Below are 21,707 nucleotides of genomic sequence, written 5' to 3' on the forward strand. Positions count from 1 at the left end.
AAATTCTAAACCTTAACACTATCTTACATTCAATGTTTTACTTAAATATTATATTGTTAAATTATATAATGAAGAATATATTTTTTAATACACAATGAATTCAATTTAACGGTTAATAACATAGGTTCAAACCTCAATGGCATAAAATCCTATAACTAAACAAAGTTTAATTCAATTGACAAAAAACCATTCCAGGTTTAGACGTTTAAGATGGCCAACAAACTAATTTGTTGTAACATTGTAAAGGTTCGTGGGAAGGGCGTTACTCCCGATCAGATGAAAGTGGCCTAAGTTGACATACTCCTCTTAAATGTAGCAGCTCAGCGCAATCCAATCCTATCCCCATAATCAACCAGATTCAATTATCTCTTTTCTCATTGGCTCTGTTTAATCTGACGTGTCCACATCATTACCACTTGGTCTCAGCTGAGCAAGAGCTCTCAGCCTCTACATCAAATGCTACGCCTCTCTCACTCTGCTTAGTCTCGTTGTGGGAATTAAGCTTCCGACGCGTAGTAGCTCACAATGCCAGCCATGGCAGCCCATTCCTTAGTAGATTTAGCTCTTCCACTGCGGTTGGGTACATCAGATTCATCACTGTCTTCGTGTAGGACGCTCGGTGGCTATGGCTTTAGGCCATTGCCATCGATGGTGAATAGGGAAAGACGAGCTTGCTCATACAGTCATTGTGGAGTGAAGGCCGCTGCTGCTTCCGAAACTGTCGTGAAAGAGAAGCCCAAGAATAATAATAAGAAGGGTGCCAAAGAAGGCATCAAAGAATCACTGCTCACTCCTCGCTTCTACACAACTGATTTTGATGAGATGGAGATGCTGTTCAACACTGAAATCAACAAGAATCTCGATCAGTCAGAGTTCAAAGCCTTGCTTGCAGAATTTAAGACTGATTATAATCAAACCCATTTCGTCAGAAATCCAGAATTCAAGGAGGCTGCAGACAAAATGCAAGGCCCACTCAGAAAGATCTTTGTTGAGTTTCTGGAGAGGTCATGTACTGCTGAGTTTTCCGGATTTCTTCTCTACAAGGAACTCGGAAGACGACTCAAGGTCTGCAATTCCTAAACCCCTGTTTCTCTTTCTCGTGTGAGATGTAGGAATCTACATATACATACATAGATAGAGAGACATGTAGACTTGCATTATGTTAGTGTTATTGCCCATTACAAGGGCAACTAGCGGCCCAATATGCTCACTTTTACATTTAAACTCTGGATAATTCTAAAGGTGAATGCTGCCTTTTCTGTTTTTTTCTCTGAATTCACAAATTTAAAATGAACCATGGCCCCAAAAAAATTCCCTGGGAAAAATTTGCAGGAAAATTGCTGGCACAGGAGTAGCCATATGCAGTGACAACCCATTGAGTTAATCCCTTGGGCCATTAAATATTTTAGGGATTTAAATATTATAATAATGATAATATAAATAATGTCACAGCCAAGCCAGACACCAAAGTGGTGTATAAGACTGTCTTTTTTTGTCAGTGGGACAAGGGACCCTTACCCAAGGATCTGACTTGTAAAGTCTATGAAGGTGTACTTACTCTACTCCCCTTGCATTCGAACCTGTGACTTTTTATGAGGAAGCCTATGTTCTTAACCATTAGACTCACTTATTATAATATTTGAATCCCTAAAATATTCCATATCCCACTTAGTATGGTATTCTTGTTAAGAATGACAACAATTAAAAAATTGTTACAAATGTAATCACCCCAGTAAATCTGGCTTTACCGTTTAGATAATTGCGCAACGATAGGAAGTTGTGTAACGATGTCTTCCTATTTTAATGATGTTGCCCGAGAAGCTTCATGTATTGTTGGAAAGTCATTTTTTACCTTGAATAATAAGAATTCCAATACCTCCTTGACACATTGTCATGGTTTTACCATATAAATTCCAAGTCTACTTGTGTGAATTTAGTTTGTTTCTTATGTGCATTTTCTTTCTTGTTTATGATATTTACGGTCCCAAATACCAACAATTCTATAAGACTATTTTGGTTTGGAAAAAATCATAGATAGAGACGTAGGAAAATTTTCAATAAAAATGTACAATTTACTATTAAAAGTTGTAAATTTTGGTGAATATTAGTAATCTAGATATTTTGGTGAACCATTTTTAGTTGTAGAAAAATCCACAAAATTTTGCAACTGCTTAATGAACAAATCTGAAAACTAGTTTCTATTCACAAGGCACAAAATTTCGCCACTAATTTGCAGCAAAATAGGAACAAAAATAAATACACAATCAAACAACAACACAATTTTTCTAGGGAACCCAACTGGGAAAACCCTCTGCTTGATTGAGAATATTATTGAAGAAGAATGAGCAATAGATCTCTTACAAACAATCTTTGTTTCACTAGATAATACAATGGTTCTCCCTCCCTTAAGGCTAGGCTTGAAACAATTTCTTGATCCCTGATCCTGCCTCCTATTTTTATGCGCACTAGAGGCCCTATTTTATAGCGCACTTGCAGCCCCTATTAAATAGGAATTTTTCCTATTTCTATGCACACTTCTTTAAGAAATTACTTTCTTCTCCAACAATTTGCACAGGCTCTCTTGGCACCTTTCTCTCACAAGCTCAGACAAATCGTGCTCAATAATGATACAATGAGTGCCTTCGTTCCTCCTTTTAATGCAATTTGAATGGCTAAAGTTAGCAAGTTTCTTATTGAGGAAAGTTGCTTTTGTGATTGATTGATTGAGTTCACTGAGTTAACTACGCATGCAACTCGTTCCATCTCAATTTTAGAACTTGGTACTCAATCACTCGTCCTTTTCCTCAATTAACTCACACTAGAAGACGAATAACTTGGCCTTCCACTTCAATGCATTAGTTAACTGCTTCATAGCTTGTCCTAATTTTTAGGAACGAATCCTAAATTATAGAATTTTGTTATAACTTATAAGGAACTTGAGCATGCTAAAGAAGGAATTCGATGTGACTTCTTTGACTAAGGCACAAGTCAAAGAATCCTTTCTCGCTACTATTTTCAACACTCCCTCTTAGTGAGGAAGGGATTCTAAACAACTCCTAACTTATCTCTGAAATGAAAAAAACTGCTCCTTGCCAATGCCTTGGTCAAGATGTCTGTTGTTTGCTCCCCTGTTGGAATGTATGGTAGCTTCACTATCGCTTTCTACACACAATCTCTGAGATGATTATACATGATCTTGATATGCTTTGAGCGATCATGAAACACTGGGTTCTTAGAGAGTTTGATACAACTTTGATTATCACAGTGTATCATGGTAGGCTCCAACCTCTGTCTGAAAAGACCCTCAAGCAACTTCCTCATCCAAATAGCCTCACATGCTACCAAACTAGCTACCATGTACTCGACCTCTACTGAATTGAGTGCAACTAAACTCTGTTTCCTGTTGTACCAAGAAACAACTGCTAACCCAATTTTGAAGACGCCACTTGAAGTACTCTTCTTGTCTGTGGAGCACCTTGCCCTATCTGCATCTGTGAAGCCCTCAAGCCTCATTCCATCAACATGTTTATACCACAATCCATAATCAGTTGTTCCTCTGAGATATCTCAACACATGTTTCATAGCAACCCAGTGAACGCTGGTCGGTTCCATCATGAACTAACTCAATTGGCTCACTGCAAAACAAATATCCAGTCGTGTGCTAATCAAGTACATCAACGACTTGATGAGTTACCTGTATACTGTAGCATCCACTTGCTCTGTTGTGCTAACATCCACCTTCCTCCAGTTTGTGACTAGAGGCATGGCCATGGGCATGCAATTCTACATATGAAATCTCTGGAGGATCTTTGCAGTGTACTTCCCTTGCCCCACGAAGATCTCACCATCAACTTGCCAAACCTCCAAGCCAAGGAAATAGTGCATAAGCCCCATATCCTTCATCTCAAACTCCCTTGCAAGGTCCTCCTTGCACTCTTGGATCAAGTTGTCTGCTCCGATCAATATAAGTTCGTCAACATAGAGCACTAGAATGAGTGGAAGCCCTCCAACCATGATGTAGTACAGGTTGGCATCCAACTCACTCTTAGTGAAGCCAATCCTCGAAGGTAGTTGTCAATACGAGTGTACCATGCTCTTAGAGCCTGCTTGAGCCCAGAGAGAGCTCTCTTCAGCGTGCACACGTGTGTCTCTACTAAACTGTTCAAACCCCTCTGGCTGCTCCATATAGATCTCCTCCTCAACTACTCCATTGAGGAATGTTGTCTTCACATCCATCTGGTGGATCTTCCACCCCATCTGTGTTGCAAGTGCCATAATAGTCTTGATGGATGAATACCATGCTACTGGGGCAAAGGTCTCATCATAGTTTATGCCCTCAATTTGTGAGAAGCCCTTGGCCACAAACCTGGCCTTGTACTTCTCCACACTCCCATCTACGCCATGCTTCAACTTGTACATCCATCTCGATCCAACTACTGGCTTTCATTTAGGTCGTGGCACAATCTCCCAAACGACATTCTTCACGATGGAGGAATATTCCTCCACCATGGCATCCAACCAAACTTGCTGAGAAGCTGCCTCCTAGTAAGAAGGCTCAATGTCCACCAACTCTGTCATCAGTGCCATATAACCTGTGTACCTCTATGGATGTCTGCTCTGCCTGAACATGGTACTAAGAGCTTCAACTTGCTCATGGGCCTCCTCAATCAACTTGTCAACCCATTTGGCTTTCTTCCTCCTCGTGCTAGGAGTCTCTAACTGAGTAGCTACCTGCTCTTTTAATGGTCTCTTCTCCTCATCATCCTGTTGTGCGGGCCTCTTGCCACCTATCTGAGACTTTCTCTGTGATCCTGCCCGAGGCTCCTCCTTAGGAGCCAATAGCTCCTCCATCTAAGGTACTGTCATCTGCTCCCTCTCAAGGGACTCCCTTAAGGATTTGTCCTCCTCGAACCTCACATCTCACCTCAAGAAGAGCTTCAACTTGCTCATGGGCCTCCTCAATCAACTTGTCAACCCATTTGGCTTTCTTCCTCCTCGTGCTAGGAGTCTCTAACTGAGTAGCTACCTGATCTTTTAATGGTCTCTTTCCTCATCATCCTGTTGTGCGGGCCTCTTGCCACCTATCTGAGACTTTCTCTGTGATCCTGCCAGGCTCCTCCTTAGGAGCCAATAGCTCCTCCATCTAAGGTACTGTCATCTGCTCCCTCTCAAGGGACTCCCTTAAGGATTTGTCCTCCTCGAACCTCACATCTCACCTCAAGAATGTCTTCTTGAGACTTGGTAGATACACCCTGTATGCCTAAACTGTCTCATTGTGCCCAACAAAATTACCCTTTTCTGTTGTGGGCTCCAACTTATTTTGGCTATCTTTGGACACATGGCAATAAACTCTCGTGCCAAAGATCCGGAAGTGTGAAAAATCAAGCTTCTTTCGTGTACAAGCCTTCTCTGGTGTAACTCGTCCAAGAATCTTGTGTGGACTCTTGTTCTGTAGAAATATTCAAACACTGCAGTGTTGCATGCCTCCGCCCACAAGAACATAGGCAATCCCTGATCATGCAACAGGCCCTGGCTGCTCTAACAGTACTACGGTTCTTCCTCTCAGCTACCCCATTATGCTGAGGGTTATGAGGTGCGATCAACTCCCTCCTAATGCATTCTTTCGCACACAACTCCTTGAAGGCATTGGAGACATATTCACCCCCACTGTCACTTTTCACTGACTTGATTTTCTTCCTTGTTTGATTTCTACTAAAGCCTTAAACTCCAAGAACTTGGTTAAGACTTCATCATTCGTTTTCATAAAAAAAAATCCAGGTTTTACGAGAGTAATCATCAATGAAAGTAACATAATGCATGTGTCTCGTTAGAGGAGAGGAGAAGGGTCCACACACATCTGAATGCACTAGCTCCAAAATACCTTTGGATTTGCGGTCTCGACCTTGAAAAGAAGTCTTGGAATACTTGCCAAGCTTGCATCCCTTGCACATTCCATTCTTATTAAAGGTGCAAGCTGGTAATCCTATGGATATCTGCTGAAGAATTTCCAGTGCCCCATGATGCAAGTGTCCCATGCACCTGTGCCAAAGTTCTCCAACATCTCTACTTTGCTCACCACTTGCCTTGCTACTCAAGGTTGCACAAGTCTCTACCTGTAACTTGTACAAGTTCCTCATCCCCACACCTATCTGCTTCACTTTCCCAAAACCCAAGTGCTTGAGGTATGCCTTACCTCTGCTGAAGATGACGTCATATCCCTCGTCCTCAAGGGTTGCTATTGAAACCAGGTTCTTTTTCAACCCTGGAACATAGAGAACATCTCTAAGATCGAGAGAGTTCCTAGAGTCCCTCTCAAAGTTGATGGTACCAACCCCCTTGGTCTCATACTTACCATTATCTCCAAGCTCGATATGAACCTGCGTGTCCTTCTCTTACAACTGACTGAAATATGCTCGGTTCCCGGCCATATGGAAAGAAGCTCCTAAATCAATATACCACGTGTTATCGCATACTTAGCTTGCCAAGCAAGCTATCAATGAGAAGTCTTTCTTAAACAGAGAAGCAAACCCATCTACCTCAACTGATGTAGCAACATGATCCTTACCTGATCCGTTCTTTCGCTTTGGACGCTTAGTAGCATAGCTCCCAAACTTATGGCAATGGAAGCACTTGATCTTGCTCAAATCTTTCTTCTTGTTGTCACCCTTTTGACTGGACTCGCCCTTCCCTTTGCCTTTCTTGCCCTTGGCTTTCCCTGTAAGAGCAAAGTTCTCCTCATCCTCGGTCTTAACTGATCTCCCTTCTAAGGTTCCTCTTCGGATCTCTTCCTATATGTAGTGAGTCCAAAATCTTTCCCAATTTGGAAAGTTCTCTCTTCCACTAACAACATCCTAAAACCCTTTCCAAGACTTGTGAATTCCAAGGAAAAGCTCACAAGGTCATGATCAGATACAACTTCTCCCACACCACTTAGTTCATCTCAACCCTGAGTAAACCTAGTAAGATATGTGGTGATGGACTCTCCTTGTTTCATCCTGATACTCCTTAGCTTCTCCTTAAGAGCAAGCTTCCTGGTATCACTAGTACTTTGATATAACTTCAGGATAGCACCGTACATCTCATAAGTTGTCTTCTTCTCATGGGTATGAGGCACTATATGATCTTTGACCCCTTCTAGAATAATCCTCTTGGCGTTTGACATCATTGTTGGGGATCTTGAGGCACTGGGACAGCCTGCTTCATGAATTCCCCCACACCATTATCCTCCAACACTATCATAATCCTCCCTTTCCAAGAGATGAAGTTCGATGCTTGCTCTAGACAATGATCAGCTCTGGGTCCTTGGTACGCCATACTGCCTGTCCAAGGAACCTGCTCTTGAAAAATTGATTTCTGTTCTCCAACAATAAACTGATCTCCTTCGTGCAGTGTTTATTTTGTTCACAACTCTGATACCATGTGGAAAAATCCATGAAATTCTGCAACTGCTTGATGAACAAATCTGAAAAGTAGATTTTATTCAGAAGACACAAAATTTCTCAACTAATTTGCAGCGAAATAGGAACAAAAATAAATACACAATCACACAATTTAGCAACTCAATTTTTCTAGGGAACCCAATTGGGAAAACCCTCTGCTTGATTAAGAATATTATTGAAGAAGAATGAGCAATAGATCTCTTCCAAATAGTCTTTGTTTCACTGGAGAATACAATGGTTCTCCCTGTCTTCGACTAGGCTTGAAACACCTGCTTGATCCTTGATCCTACCTCCTATTTTTATGTGTGCTAGAGGCCCTATTTGACAGCGCACTTGCAGCCCCTATTAAATAGGAAATCCTCCTATTTCTATGCACATCTCCTTAAGGAATTGCCTTCTTCTCCAGCAATTCACACAATCTCTCTTGGCACCTTTCTCTCACAACCTCACACAAACCCGTGCTCAATAATGATAAAATGAGTGCATCCATTCCTCCTTTTAATGCAATTCGAATGGCTAAAGTTAGCAAGTTTCTAATTGAGGAAAGTTGCTTTTGTGATTGATTGAGTTAATTGAGTTAACTACTCATGCAACTCGTTTCGTCTCAATTCTAGAACTTGAGACTCAAGAACTTGCCCTTTTCCTCAATTAACTTGCACTAGAAGACAAATGACTCGGTCTTCCACTTGAATGCATTATTTAATTGCTTCATAGCTCATCCTAATTTTTAGGAACAAACCCTAAATAATAGGAATTCGTCTTAAATTATATGGAACTCGAGCATGCTAAAGAAGGAACTCGATGTGACTTCTTTGACTAAGGCACAGGTCAAAGAATCCTTTCTCGCTACTATTTTCAACATTAGCCACTAAAATATACCTCCACTTGGGTTAATCATGGCAAAAACTTATACAATGCGAGGAATTTCTATTTTGGGGGTTATGAAAATAGTTAAAATATTGGTATTGTCATTTTGATGTTCCCTTGACACTACTTAATTGCTAAGTCACAAGAAAGGATAACATGGTTTATAAATATATATTAAAAAAACAAATTACACTTACAAAAATGAAATGTAGACTTAAAGATTTAAATTTTGTTAGAATTTAGAAACTAGAACTTTTACATGACATAAATTCAATCATATAAGTAGTTACTACCTAGGACTTACTAGTACTACATCAATGAAGATGAAATGACAAATACACAAGAAATTAGAACCATAAACTACAAGTTTCTCATTCAGTAAGCAAAATCAAAATGTATTACATCGATACTACATCAATCCATAGATGAAAGAACTTGATAGCTCGTGATTGTCAGTAGTCCTCCTCCATGTCACAATCATCATAATCAACATCACTGCCATTGTTCTCTCCTCCATCCTCCCCCTCCTCCTCCTCTATATCCAAACCAATCAATGCATTTATTGGTATGGAAGATGCCGCTCAAGAGGATCATAATCAACAAAAGTGACCAAATCTAGCATTGGTTCATTAAGATCTAAGTTGGCTAATGGCAACTCAACATTGTTGTTCAAATCTGTATCATCAGGAAACACATTCCACGTCTTTTTCTTTCCCTTCAATCACTCCGCTTGTAAATAAACTAGAGGTTGGTATGCACAATACACCATTGTCTTTGCCTTGCACTGTTAAGTATGGCCTTCTTCAAACTATACAAATTTTTGTATGTTCTCCAATTCCTCTTGCAACAACAAAATGAAGTAACCTGAGAGAAGAGCTGTTAATTTTTCATCAATTTCTTCTGTGCTGCAACTATTGCTTCAACAATATCCAATAGCACCCAAATTAACAATTTTACTTCTTCAATTGTCCAATGACAGTAGAGCAATAGTAGATAGAACAATTAAACAAATGCACAATGGAAGACAACCAAGAGACAAGAGACACAATATTTGGTCAATGACTAGGGGAAAACCCTTGCAAATATTCTTCTATTAGATTGTCTTCAAATGTTCAACAGAGAGAGTACATCATCCAAGGGTCAAAGTCAAACTTTGACTAGCCAATATCCAATATCCAAATATGCCAAGAATCTATCCAAAATAGAGACAAGAGAGAGAGAGGGAGTTAGCTATACTTTTGTCCAAGTTAACAACAGTCAACATGTGGAGGTTTGACGTTACACCAAAACCCGCAGGTGTTGGTAAACGTAACAAATAGTGACTAAGATCCCCAGGGTGGAAATTACAGATTCTATAGAGGTGCGGTGATTCTTCCAACACCCCCCCTCAAATGCAACTCGGGGAATCGAACTTGGGTCCAAGCTCTGATACCATGTGGAGGTTTGCCGTTACACCAAAACCCGCAGGTGTTGGTAAACGTAACAAACAGTGACTAAGATCCCCAGGGTGGAAATTACGGATTCTATAGAGGTGCGGTGATTCTTCCAACACAACAACAATGCAGTCAACCCTAATCAATCAGCAGTCAACACAACCCTTTAGGAGCTCTGTCTACCTCAGTCAAAGTCGGTCAAAAAAGAGAGAAAGTCTGTTGTCACAGTCTGCAATTTTCAGTGGTCAAACCAAAAAGTCAACGTTAGTGAAACTACTCAAAATTCCTTGATTTGTGTGTCCTTCAATGCGTCCTGCATAAATCGAACTTTTCCACCCAAAATCGCAGTCAAATGAGGTCAACTTCACCCTGGTCAACACTGGTCAAAACCTTGCAACAAACCTGCAATTGTCCTGCAACTCGGTCCAATTAGAAACAACCACCTGTCCTTTGCATGTGTGAGAGAAATCCTTCCAACTTGAGTTGTACGAACCAATAGGGATAGGAGAGAGAAGATGTGACATGGGGCGATGAAAGTGCCAAATGAGGATGAAGGTCTCTTGTATTTATATGAACCAATGAGCATGAAAAGACATGTCGTTTGGGCTTCATGAGCCTACATGATGTTGAAGCCGAACTTGATAATTTTCACATGAGTGGGTTTTAATTCAAAAACACACTTCTCCTTGTCCGATTTGAGTGATCTTTAGGTCGATTTTGGTCCTCTTGAAAAGAGGAATTTAATGCAATAATTATCTCCATCAAATGAGTTGTCCAAAGTGGAATTTGACCCTAGTTGCATAATTTAACACTCCCTCTCAACTAGGGAGAATTCCACCTGTCAATATCTGTCCATCGATCATCATGTCATCATGTACCATCTTTGCTTGTCTCTGCTCATCTCATGTTGAACATTCTCAAATCGAAAGAAGAAGAAATGTTGCAAGGTAGCTCTAGCCTCCAACTACCACCCTGTCTCTATCACCGTTAGGGAGACTTAGCTACCACTCGGAATCATCATCATCATCATCATCGTCGTCGTCGGGGAGCCATGGCTACCACTCGGAACAAAAGACATTGGGCAAGACCAACCTACCCCAAGTGTAGGGATCACACTTTATCCCAGAGTCCCTGACAATAGGTGAGATCAATGTAAGGATCACACTCTACCCTATTGTCCTTGATCATTCATCTTAACCTTGAAGAGTTAGATGGTAGAGCACATGCATCCACCAACTTGGGCGAGATCCACCTACTGAAAGGGGTAGAGATCATACTCTATCCCAAGTCCCTCAACCCATTGGCCAGATGGGATAGGTTATCCCACAGAGTGGGCATGACGCTAACTGATTAGGGGATACCAGGTCTCAACATCCTATCGGTTAGAGGTCGCTCATCCCCAGGAGCCCTATAGCTCCATTCCACAAACCGGGAGCTCAACCCGGGGGGAAGAGCACCGCTCAGTGTTCTTGATTAGCCCAAACCCTTATTCGAAAGAGTCATCTCAACCAGTCCAAGTTCCTCTATGAAGACCAAGAATTTTCCTTTCGGCAAAGCCTTGGTGAGGATATCGCTATTTACTCATCTGTCGAAATGTGGAGTCTCACAGCTCCTCTTTGCACCATGTCTCGGATAAAATGATATCTGATCTCTATATGCTTGGACTTGTCGTGGAAAACATGATTCTCTGACAAACGAATCCCACTCTTGTTGTTGCAATAGATAATTGTCGTGTCCAGAACCTGCTCAAATAGCTCTCCAAAGAGCTTCCTCAACCAAACTGCTTCACAACTTGCAACGCTTATACTCGGCCTCAACAGTGCTAAGGGCTACAAATTTATGCTTCCTGCTCATCCACGATATCATGGTAGATCCCAGACTAAAACAACATTCAGAAGTACTCTTCTTGTCGACAACATTGCCAGCCCAATCTACATCTGTATATCCATGTAGTCTAACGTCTCTAATGGCATATCTCAATCCATGGTTCATAGTCCCATGTAGATATCTCAATACATGCTTGGCAGTGACCCAATGTACATGGTGAGGCTCGGTCATAAACTGACTCAAGGTGTTATTTGCAAAACATATGTTAGGGCGAGTATTCACCAGAAACATCAGAGCGCCAATCAATTGTCTATACTCAGAAGTGTTGATTTGTGGTAGCATTGGATGTGCTACAACCATTAAAATTGGTGGAGAGGGTAAGGCACATAAGATCTCCAAGACCCAAAAGTGGTTTGGGGAAATTCCACCCGGTTGGAGAGATATTAAAATAATTAATATCTTTAATGGGGTTCCTAAGTCTAAACTTAGGAAAATTAAAACATTAATGGTATTAATATAAAATTGGGTGAGAATGTTCTAAATGACATGGATCAAGCCAAATCTAATCTTATTCGTTGATTAGGGATCTCGGCCGTTGATTCATCAACAGGAAAAGTATAAGAGGAGGCTTGAGGGTCAGTTGGAGCTACACCAAAATTGATCAGTCAATTCGATTTTCTGGAGTGGGGTTTGCTGAGAGAATCGAGCTAGTGATCTGTTGTAGTGAGGGGCAGTTTGGCACGAGGCCGAGAATACATAGCAGAGAGGTAGAGATAGTGCTAGAGAGAGAGCGCAGAGCTTGGAGAGGCTGACACAGAGGCAATTGGGAGCCACGAAGAAACTATAGAGGCCAGTGTGGGTGACGCAGAGGGTCTAAGGGTTGACGCAGAGGCTTCAGTAGCTGCGCAAAGGGTCTGAGGGCTGACGCAGAGGCTTTAGTAGCTGTGCAGAGGCTAGCAGAGCTGACGCAAGGACAAGAGGCAGAACTGGGAGAATTTCCGTGGGGCACACTGAGTGTTGGTGAGCCGGGAAGTGTGACGCAGAGCAACAGATAAACTTGGAGCAGCTTTCGCTGTCCAGCTAAGGAGCTGCAATTGTTGTTGTGGGATCGTTCATCCGGTGATTGATCAGCTGGAATATCTTTCTCCGAGGAGAGGTACTACTGCTGGGGCATTCTCTATTGGGTGAGCCATTTTTGGCACCCTAGTTGTATTAAAAAACTGCATAATAATAAGACCCTCATATCTGTTGCACCGGTTTTCCCGCATTGGGTTTTTCCGGGGACGATTGTCCAAAAATAACGGTGTCCCTTGTGTGATTGTCTTAGTTATTCCAGTTGTTGATCTGTATATGAGTTAAGGCTACATTTGTGTTTATTTCAGCATTTATATTTATAAATAACTTGTTAATGGAATGAACAAGTAGGAGAAATTAAACCAGATAATGCAGTAGGGATTTCTAACGTGTCAGACTTAGAAATTTCAACAAGAAGGGTTTGCTAGGTCCGGTCCAACAACTTCTCCACACAACTTCTTGAAATTCATCTCCATAGGTGTAGGCAAGGACTTGCACTCAACCATGCCAAATCTCTCTAGAAGTTTCACAACATATTTTCCTTGTGAAAGGAAAATCTCGCCCGACTTTTGCCATACTTCTAGTCCCAGGAAATAGTGCATCAAACCAAGGTCTTTCATCTCGAATTCGGAAGCCAACTTCCTCTTACATTCTAGAATGAGAGGGTCTGCACCTATCATGAATAAGTCATCGACATATAATACCAAAATGAGAGGCATACCTTGGATCGTTTTGAAGTACAAGTTTGGATCAACATTTCTCCTTGTGAATCCCAGCTTTATCAAGTAACTGTCGATACGAGCATACCAAGCACAGGGAGCTTGCTTCAATCCATAGAGAGCTTTCTTCAATTGGCATACATGGGTCTTCCTGTCATAAACTTCAAATCCTGGAGGTTGTTCTACGTACACATCTTGCAGCAAACCATGTAAGAAAGCAGTCTTCACATCCATTTGATGGAGAATTCATCCTTGACTTGTAGCAAGGGCTACAATCACACGGATGGTTGTATATTGGGCCACAAGAGAAAATATATCATCGTAATCTTCTCCCTCTTTTGAGAGAAACCATGGGCTACGAACCTTGCCTTGTATTTTTCAATGCATCCATTAGCCCCATGCTTGATCTTATAGAGCTATTTGGAATTTACCACAGATATCCCCTTCGATCTTGACACCATATCCCATACATCATTTTTCATAATAGACTCATATTCATCGGCCATTGCATCCTTGCAGACTTGTTCCTTCACGACTTCTTCGAAGGTACTAGGTTCAACTTGAATCATATTGCTCATAACTAGAACGTATGCTTGGTACCTGCATGGCTTCTTGCTTTCCCTCAAAGTTCCAGAAGCCGCAACATGTTTCTCAACATCTTGTAGTATGTCTTTGAGCCAAAGTGGTCTTTTCCTAGTAGGAGGATCACTTGGAGGAGGATCCAAAGGGTCCATAAGCTCCATGGGATCATCAACGATGTCTTTCTCAAATTTAGGCACAGAAGGACCTTATAGAATATCCATATCATCACACTCGTCTTTAGGAGGAGGAGGAGACGGAGGGAGGTCCCTTTCTTTCCGAGGAGCGACATCTTCATCGAATGTTACATCTCTGCTAACTTCAACCTTCCTTTGACTAGAAATATATATTCTAAATGCTTTAAAATCTTCACTATATCCAACACACATACCTTTCCTTCCTGTAGCTTCTAGCTTGTTTCTTTTGTCCATCAGCATATGGAAGTATACGAGGTAGCCAAAAATCTAGAGATGACCAATATTGGGCTTGACACCTGTGAATACTTCCTCGGGAGTCTTGTTGTCCAAAGCTTGATGAGGCAACCTGTTTTGAACATATACTGTTGTGTTTGTTGCTTCAGCCCAAAGGAACTTTGGCAGCTTTTGATCATGGAGCATGGCTCAAGCAGCTTCTACAATGGACTTGTTCTTTCTCTCAGCCACTCCATTTTGTTCGGGAGTGTAGGGCACAATGGTCTCCTTCTTAATTCCTTCCTTCTTGCAAAAGTCTATAAATTCATTTGAGATGTATTCCTCATCATTGTCGGACCTGAAGATCTTTATTTTCTTCCTTGTATGATTTTCAACCAAAGCCTTGAACTCCTTGAATATTTCGAATGCCTCATCCTTGTGCTTCAAATAGTATATCCATGTCTTCCTTGAGAAATCGTCGATGAAGGTGATGTAATAAAGATGACCCCCAAGTGAATGCACAGGCATTGGACCACATATATCAAAATGAATGAGATGAAGAATTTCTTTCGTCTTGTTTTCACTAGAGGGGAATGGTCCCCTTGTCTTCTTTCCACTTGCACACCCAGGGCATACTCCATCATGTTGAGCTTGAACATCGGGGATCTCGGAGACCAACTTCTTCAATTTTGGAAGAGCATCATAATGTAGATGGGCCAACCTTCGGTGCCACAACTCGCTTTGAAGATTTGTATTATGGACCATAGCTAGAAGAGGTCTTCCAATGACTCTATAGAGTCCTTCAAACCTAGTTCCTAATGTGAAGGCATTTCTCATGTAAGTACTTTTCTTTTAATGAATGCAACCCTCATTCCTTTATCCTCCAAAGCAGATATCTAATCAAATTCTTCTTTAATCCCAACACATATAATACACCTTGAAGCAGGACAGGTTCCCCAGAGTTCAAATGAAATTTGACAAACCCAAAGCCCTTTACGGGATGAGTGGTATTGTCACCAAGAATAATGTTCAAATTGGTCTCCCTCTCTACCAAATTAGAGAGAACTCCTTATATCCAGAGAAGTGATGAGAGGCCCCACTATCAACCAACCATCTCAAGAATCTGGAGGAGATGAACTAGATAATGCGGAAATGAGAATATATTCAAATTGATTAGTAGCATTGCCTTCATACCTAGAGTTCCTTGACCTCTTAGGTAGACGGTAGTTATCTTGGCGATCATCAGGGGAGGCTCTTCTTCTTTCATTCCTTCTTCTATCGTCTCTTTTTTCATATGACCTATTGTTGTTGAAGCCACAATTATTGTTGTAGGACCTTGAATAGTTTCTTCTTGGAGCATCTCTCTTTCGGGACAATCTCGAGCATAGTGACCCTTTCGATGATGATTGTAGCACTCAACATCTCTCTCTCACCTTCTTGAATCCTTGGAATCTCAATTAGATTAAGGAGGTCTTCTTGATTTAGATGGCTTTTCCTGTCCTTTCTTTGCATTCTTTTTCTTTCCTTGAGCAATGTTGGCAGTGGGCTCTCCTTCATTTAATCCCTGAATTCTTCCTCTAGATATCATCCTTGATTTTTTTCGAGTGAGCTTTCCAACAATCTCATCAAATGAAGGGAAGCTATTGTTGTTGCTTATAGTAGCAATGAAGGTTTCTCAAATGGGAGGGAGGCCTCTAAGAGTTACAATCACCAATTCCCTATCAGGTGTGTTTCCCCAATTCTTTGCAATTGATCTCTAAGACGAGATATTCTCATAATATATGATTGCATAGATTCTCCTTTGTTCATTTTCGTGTCTTTGAGTTGATCTTTCAAAGAGATGATTTCATTCAAATTGTTGACTTCATACATGCCAGCTATCTTATCATGCATGTCCTTAGACCTTCCCAAATTTCCAACATATGCAAGTAGATTATCTTGTAAACCATCAGCTATAATTTGCTTTGCTTTTAACTCACCTTTCTTATGCTTATTTTTGACAGCAACGAAAGAATTCTCTAGAGGCTCATGATCTCTTCCTTGAATGAAGTCCAGAACATCGTTGTTGTCAACTATGATCTCCAACCTGACTTTCCATGCAACAAAGTTAGATGAGTCACCCAACTTCTCATGCTCCTTGAAGAAAGAGGAAGACATTTTTACCAAAATATTTTCCCTTTTTCGATCATCTACTAGAAAATGGATGCTCTTGCTTTATGTCTCTTGGGCTTGTCTTCACCTCAACATTGATACGATGTTAATTTTTCATCAATTTGTTCTATGCTGCAACTATTACTTTAACAATATCCAATAGCATCCAAATTAACAATTTTACTTCTTCAATTTTCCAATGACAGTAGAGCAATAGTAGATAGAGCAATTAAACAAATGCACAATGGAAGACGGCCAAGAGACAACAGACACAATATTTGGTCAATGACCAGAGAAAAACCCCACTAGGGAGAAAACCCTTGCAAATCTTCTTCTGTTAGATTTCCTTCATATGTTCAGTGGAGAGAGTACATCATCCAAGGGTCAAAGTCAAACTTTGACTAGCCAATGTCCAATGACAATATCCAATATCCAAATATGCCAAGAATCTATCCAAAATAGAGACAAGAGAGAGAGAGAGAGAAAAAGTCAACTGTAATTTTGTCAAAATCAACAAAAGTCAACAACAATGCAGTCAGCCCTAACTAGTCATCAATCAATGGTCAACACAACCCTTTATGAGCTCGATCTACCTTAGTCAAACTTGGTCATAAGAGAGAGAAAGTCTGCTTGCAAAGTATGCAATTTTCTGTGGTCAAATAAGAAAGTCAACGTCAGTGAAACTGCTTAGAATTCCTCGATTTGTGTGTCCTTCAATGCAGCCTACATAAATCAAACTTTTCCACCCAAAACCACAGTCAAATGAGGTCCACTTCACCCTGGTCAACGTTGGTCAACACCATGCAACAAACTTGCTACTATCCTACAACTCGGCCCAATAAAAAATAACCACCTGTCCTTGGCATGTGTGAGAGGAATCCTTCTAATTTGAGTTGTACGACCCAATAGGAATAGGAGAGAGAAGATGTGATATGAGGTGATGAAGTGCCAAATGAGGATGAAGGTCTCTTGTATTTATATGAATTGATGAGGGTGAAAATACATGTTGTTTGGGCTTCATGAGCCTACATGATTTTGAAGCCAACCTTGAATTTCTTCACATGAGTGGGTTTTAATTCAAAAACACACTTCTCCTTGTCCGATTTGAGTGATCTTTAGGTCGATTTTGGTCCTCTCGAAAAGAGGAATTTAATGCAATAATTATTCCATCAAATGAGCTGTCCAAAGTGGAATTTGACTCTAGTTGCATAATTTAACAGGAGCCTTATGGCCACATGTTGTAGAAGAGGGCATGCTACCCCATGAGTTTCCTACCAAGCATAGGGATTCTTAGCCCCCCTATATCATATTACAATATAGCCTCCAACTCTCTCAACACTAGTGGAAAACTCTATGAAACCCTCCACCTCATCAAGAGATGCTCTATCCTGATATATTTGTCTAAATTCATCCTTCCTCCCTTGTGAATTCTCACCATCCATGTGAGGAAGGAATCTACATGAAGGCCCACCATTGAGCCAATCATTGTTGTAGTATTTAGGATTCAATGAGTGAGCTAAGTAATATAAACGTGTGCAATTCTTATCCCAACTATTGATAAGAACACTTTGCATGGTGGTGAAAAAGGTTTTTGTTGATGTCCCATTCTCTAGACATTCATTCTATAAAATAATGCTCTGTATGAACTCAATCATGGAATCCCACCCTTCATAAACCTCTCCTAGTATGGGCTAATGTTATGAATATAATTCATATAAAAATAATAAATATAAATATAATAATACTAAATAATAATTAATTAACTAATGATTAATTAGTTAGTAATGAAGAGGTATGTCTTACAAACATGACCATTCATGAAAGGGTACGTGCCTAGGGTAAATAAGTAGGCCCTCATTCTCATTTGTAATCATCTCTTATCTTATATCAATTCAATATACAATATTCAATATACAATTACATCTCTTAAAATGGACATTTACGTCTTTGAAGCATTTTAAAGATTTTCGTTGCGTATACGACTTTTGGTCGTTACATTGGTATCAAAGTTGTTCGATCCTTTGGACGCTCAACTGTTGAAGAGAACCAGTCTGATCTGGCCTTTGGCCATCAACTTGTCGTCGCAACTAAAGCGTTTCGCTATGCGAGTTGGAGTTTCTTCATTTTCAGTCAGGGCCTTGGCCACTTAAAAAAAGAGTTAAAAAAAGAATGGGAAAAAATATTATAAAAAAAATAGTAAAAATAAATAAATAATTATTTAATTAAAAAATAATAATAATAATAATAAGGCCTTTGGCCATTGACATTTCAATGATTCTAGTAAAAAAATAAGTTTGATGTAAATTTTGAAGGAGAACATTCATATATATTAAAAGGTTCTACGTTATTGATAAAAAGTGCATGATAAAGTCAAAATGGAATCTTTCCAAACATCTTTAAACTATACGTTAGAGAAAGAGGAGTAGATAATATTATCTTGATTTTTCATTAAGTGGTTTACAAGCTCGTGGTTTTAACAACCCATGGTAATTGCCCATGGTATTTTCAAGGTAAAAGAAGAACAAAAGGAATACAAAATATCTTTATGTGAATGGTAAGATTTAACTTTTATGTGGAAAAAATTAACTGAGTCAAAGGCACATAAGTGAACATATATTTTATATTATACCCCAAAGAGGTGAATAGCCACATTTCACTAGGGTTGTAACTTTTCAAAAAGAAAAAAGAAAAAAATTATAAATATATATAGAATTTTTTTTTTATAAAAAAAATAAAACAAAATAAAGTAAAAAAGAAGTTATAAAAAAAGAGTTCAAGAAAAAAATAATTGTTGAGAATATATCTATATATATATATAGAAAATAAAGAATTAATTAAATTACTAAGGAAGGTTATCAAGTCAAGAAAAATGGAGCCTATTTCGAAAATAATGAAGTACTCAAGATGAGTCCCACACAACAATCACTATTTTGGACTAAATGTCCAAGTTGTTTAGACGAAATTGGATATACATATATAAAAAAAATGCAATTTACGTTGTCCAAGGTGTGGAAGATTATTTAGTATAGAAAAACATCAAAACAATGAGCAGATGCAAATAAAACAATCAAAGGAAGAAATCGCAAAACTTCAACAAAAGAACGAAGCATCGGAGAAGAAATATAAAGATCTCCAAGATTGGTTTCATGAAAAATGAACAAAAAGCAACAAAGAAATTTGGCATTTAAGGGACCACAATGAGAAATTACTTTCGCAGATAAAAAAGTCCAAGGTTAAGAAACAAAGACTAAAACAAGAAAATGAAAGTTCTGATAAGGAACTAAAAGAGAATCTATCAGAAAAAGGAAAAGAAAAGTTGTGCCTTAAAACCCTTAATAAAAAATTATTAGAGCAAATAAAAAATTTAAAAAATAAAGAGAAAGATACTAAGGACAAAGTCAACGATTCAGAAAATGGCGAACTTTCATATCTAAGGAATCATAACCAAGCCTTACTTACACAAATAAAGAAACTTAAAAGTGACAAGAAATCACTAAATGACAAGTTAGAACAACTTCAAGAAGTAATATTGAAGTCTCCACTTGTTTTAGTCCAAGTTGAAGATAAAGAAACAAATACCGATCCAGTCAAAATCGTAACTCAAGCAGAGGATAAACCTAGTGAAGTGAAAACACATGCAGAAGTTGCAATTCAAACGATGGGCATTCCAAATGATGATTCAATAGCTAAATCAACAACAACAATGCCCGAAGGAAATCAGGAAACAACTACTAACATGATAAGGGAAAGTCCAACTAGAAGAACTATTTATCAACCTCTGAATCAAAAGAGTAGACTTTCCCATCAATCTACGTCCTAGTATCACTGAGAACATAAACGACAAATTTATGTTTCGAAGAATACCGAAGTTTGCAGAATCTAGACCAACGATAACTATTCATCACAAATTTTCAGATATTAGAAGATTCCACAGAAGATTAATCTAGGATGGTTTGATCCGTTCTCAGTACAACAATTTTGTCTATCACTTAGAGCAGTATATCATCTTGTATCAACGAAGATGAAAGTTCAGAGATGAGAAGATATTCTCATTAAGCTTTGAGGACAAAGCTTCTTGAGGAGAGAGGCAATGTTATGAATATAATTCATATAAAAATAATAAATAATAATAATAATAAATAATAATTAATTAACTAATGGTTAGTTAGTTAGTAATGAAGAGGCATGTCTTAGAGACATGACCATTCATGAAAGGGCACCTGCCTAGGGTATATAAGCAAACCCTCATTCTCATTTATAATCATATCTTATCTTACATCAATTCAATATACAATATTCAATATACAGTTACATGTCTTACAATGGACATTTACGTCTTTGAAGTATGTTAAATATTTTCGCTGCATATATGACTTTTGGTCATTACAGCTAATCCGTGTTTGCAAACCACAATAGAGAGATGATAGGGTCCATGATCTTAATGGTAAGATCTACTATCTCCCACCAACCATCATCTAACACAATATCCTTGACCTTTATGAACAAGCTTGTTTTTTCTTTCTCCAAAAAGACCAAAACTCTAAAGTAACCATGGACCCAAAAGTAGTCTTGACCTTCGTCATCCTCTTAAACATGATGAATGAGGAGGTGAACCACGTATCTGCAATCTTCAATACTGATATATGTATGTATTCTTTTTAAATTTGAGGGCATTGGAATGGTTTTGTGCAAAATTGCAAATATGGCATGCATCCTTAATGACACTCTCATTCATGTCACATCTAAAGAAATAGATTTAAGAGTTAAGTTCAAAGAATGAACAATGCAAGGTGTCCAAAATATTTGTGATATTTGGATTCCACATTCATACCACAAAACCTTGCAAACATGTGCATTATTTGTAATAATTTGCACAAAAGAATCAATGCCAACTCTTCAATAACCTTAATCAATAACTCACCATATATTATGCATTCTTGTATTTTCCAAGAGCATCCACTGCTTTTAAGAAGATTGGTCTATTCAATGAAGACACCATGAAATTAATGAGTGGATGGAATGTTGCATCTGTCCATCCATCATGAACAATACTAACACCAAATGAGGGGCATGGTGATTTAATGGGCTCTAGCATTTTTTCCTCTTCTTTCTTTGCCTTAACCAACTATGTGGTTCTAAGCCTTTATGAACTAGGCAACATGTCCCTAGTTGAAGCCCCTTCAACTAGAGCTCAACATATCTCAGTAA

General features: G+C 39.2%; 1 protein-coding gene across 1 annotated transcript in view; it reads left to right on the forward strand.

Moving 5' to 3' along the window:
- Positions 1-445: 445 nt before the first annotated feature.
- The window catches only part of LOC149163460 (magnesium-protoporphyrin IX monomethyl ester [oxidative] cyclase, chloroplastic-like), a 41,821-nt gene continuing 20,559 nt past the window's right edge, over positions 446-21,707 (forward strand). The window contains exon 1 of the mRNA XM_089431734.1: positions 446-1,065. Coding sequence (XP_089287860.1) covers positions 526-1,065 — 540 coding nt within the window. The 5' untranslated portion in view covers positions 446-525. The remainder of the gene's footprint in view (positions 1,066-21,707) is intronic.

This window comes from Pinus tabuliformis, chromosome 5_1 (assembly GCF_031772625.1).
Source record: "Pinus tabuliformis cultivar Carrire ecotype Pingquan chromosome 5_1, CPIR1, whole genome shotgun sequence".
Lineage (NCBI taxonomy): Eukaryota > Viridiplantae > Streptophyta > Pinopsida > Pinales > Pinaceae > Pinus > Pinus tabuliformis.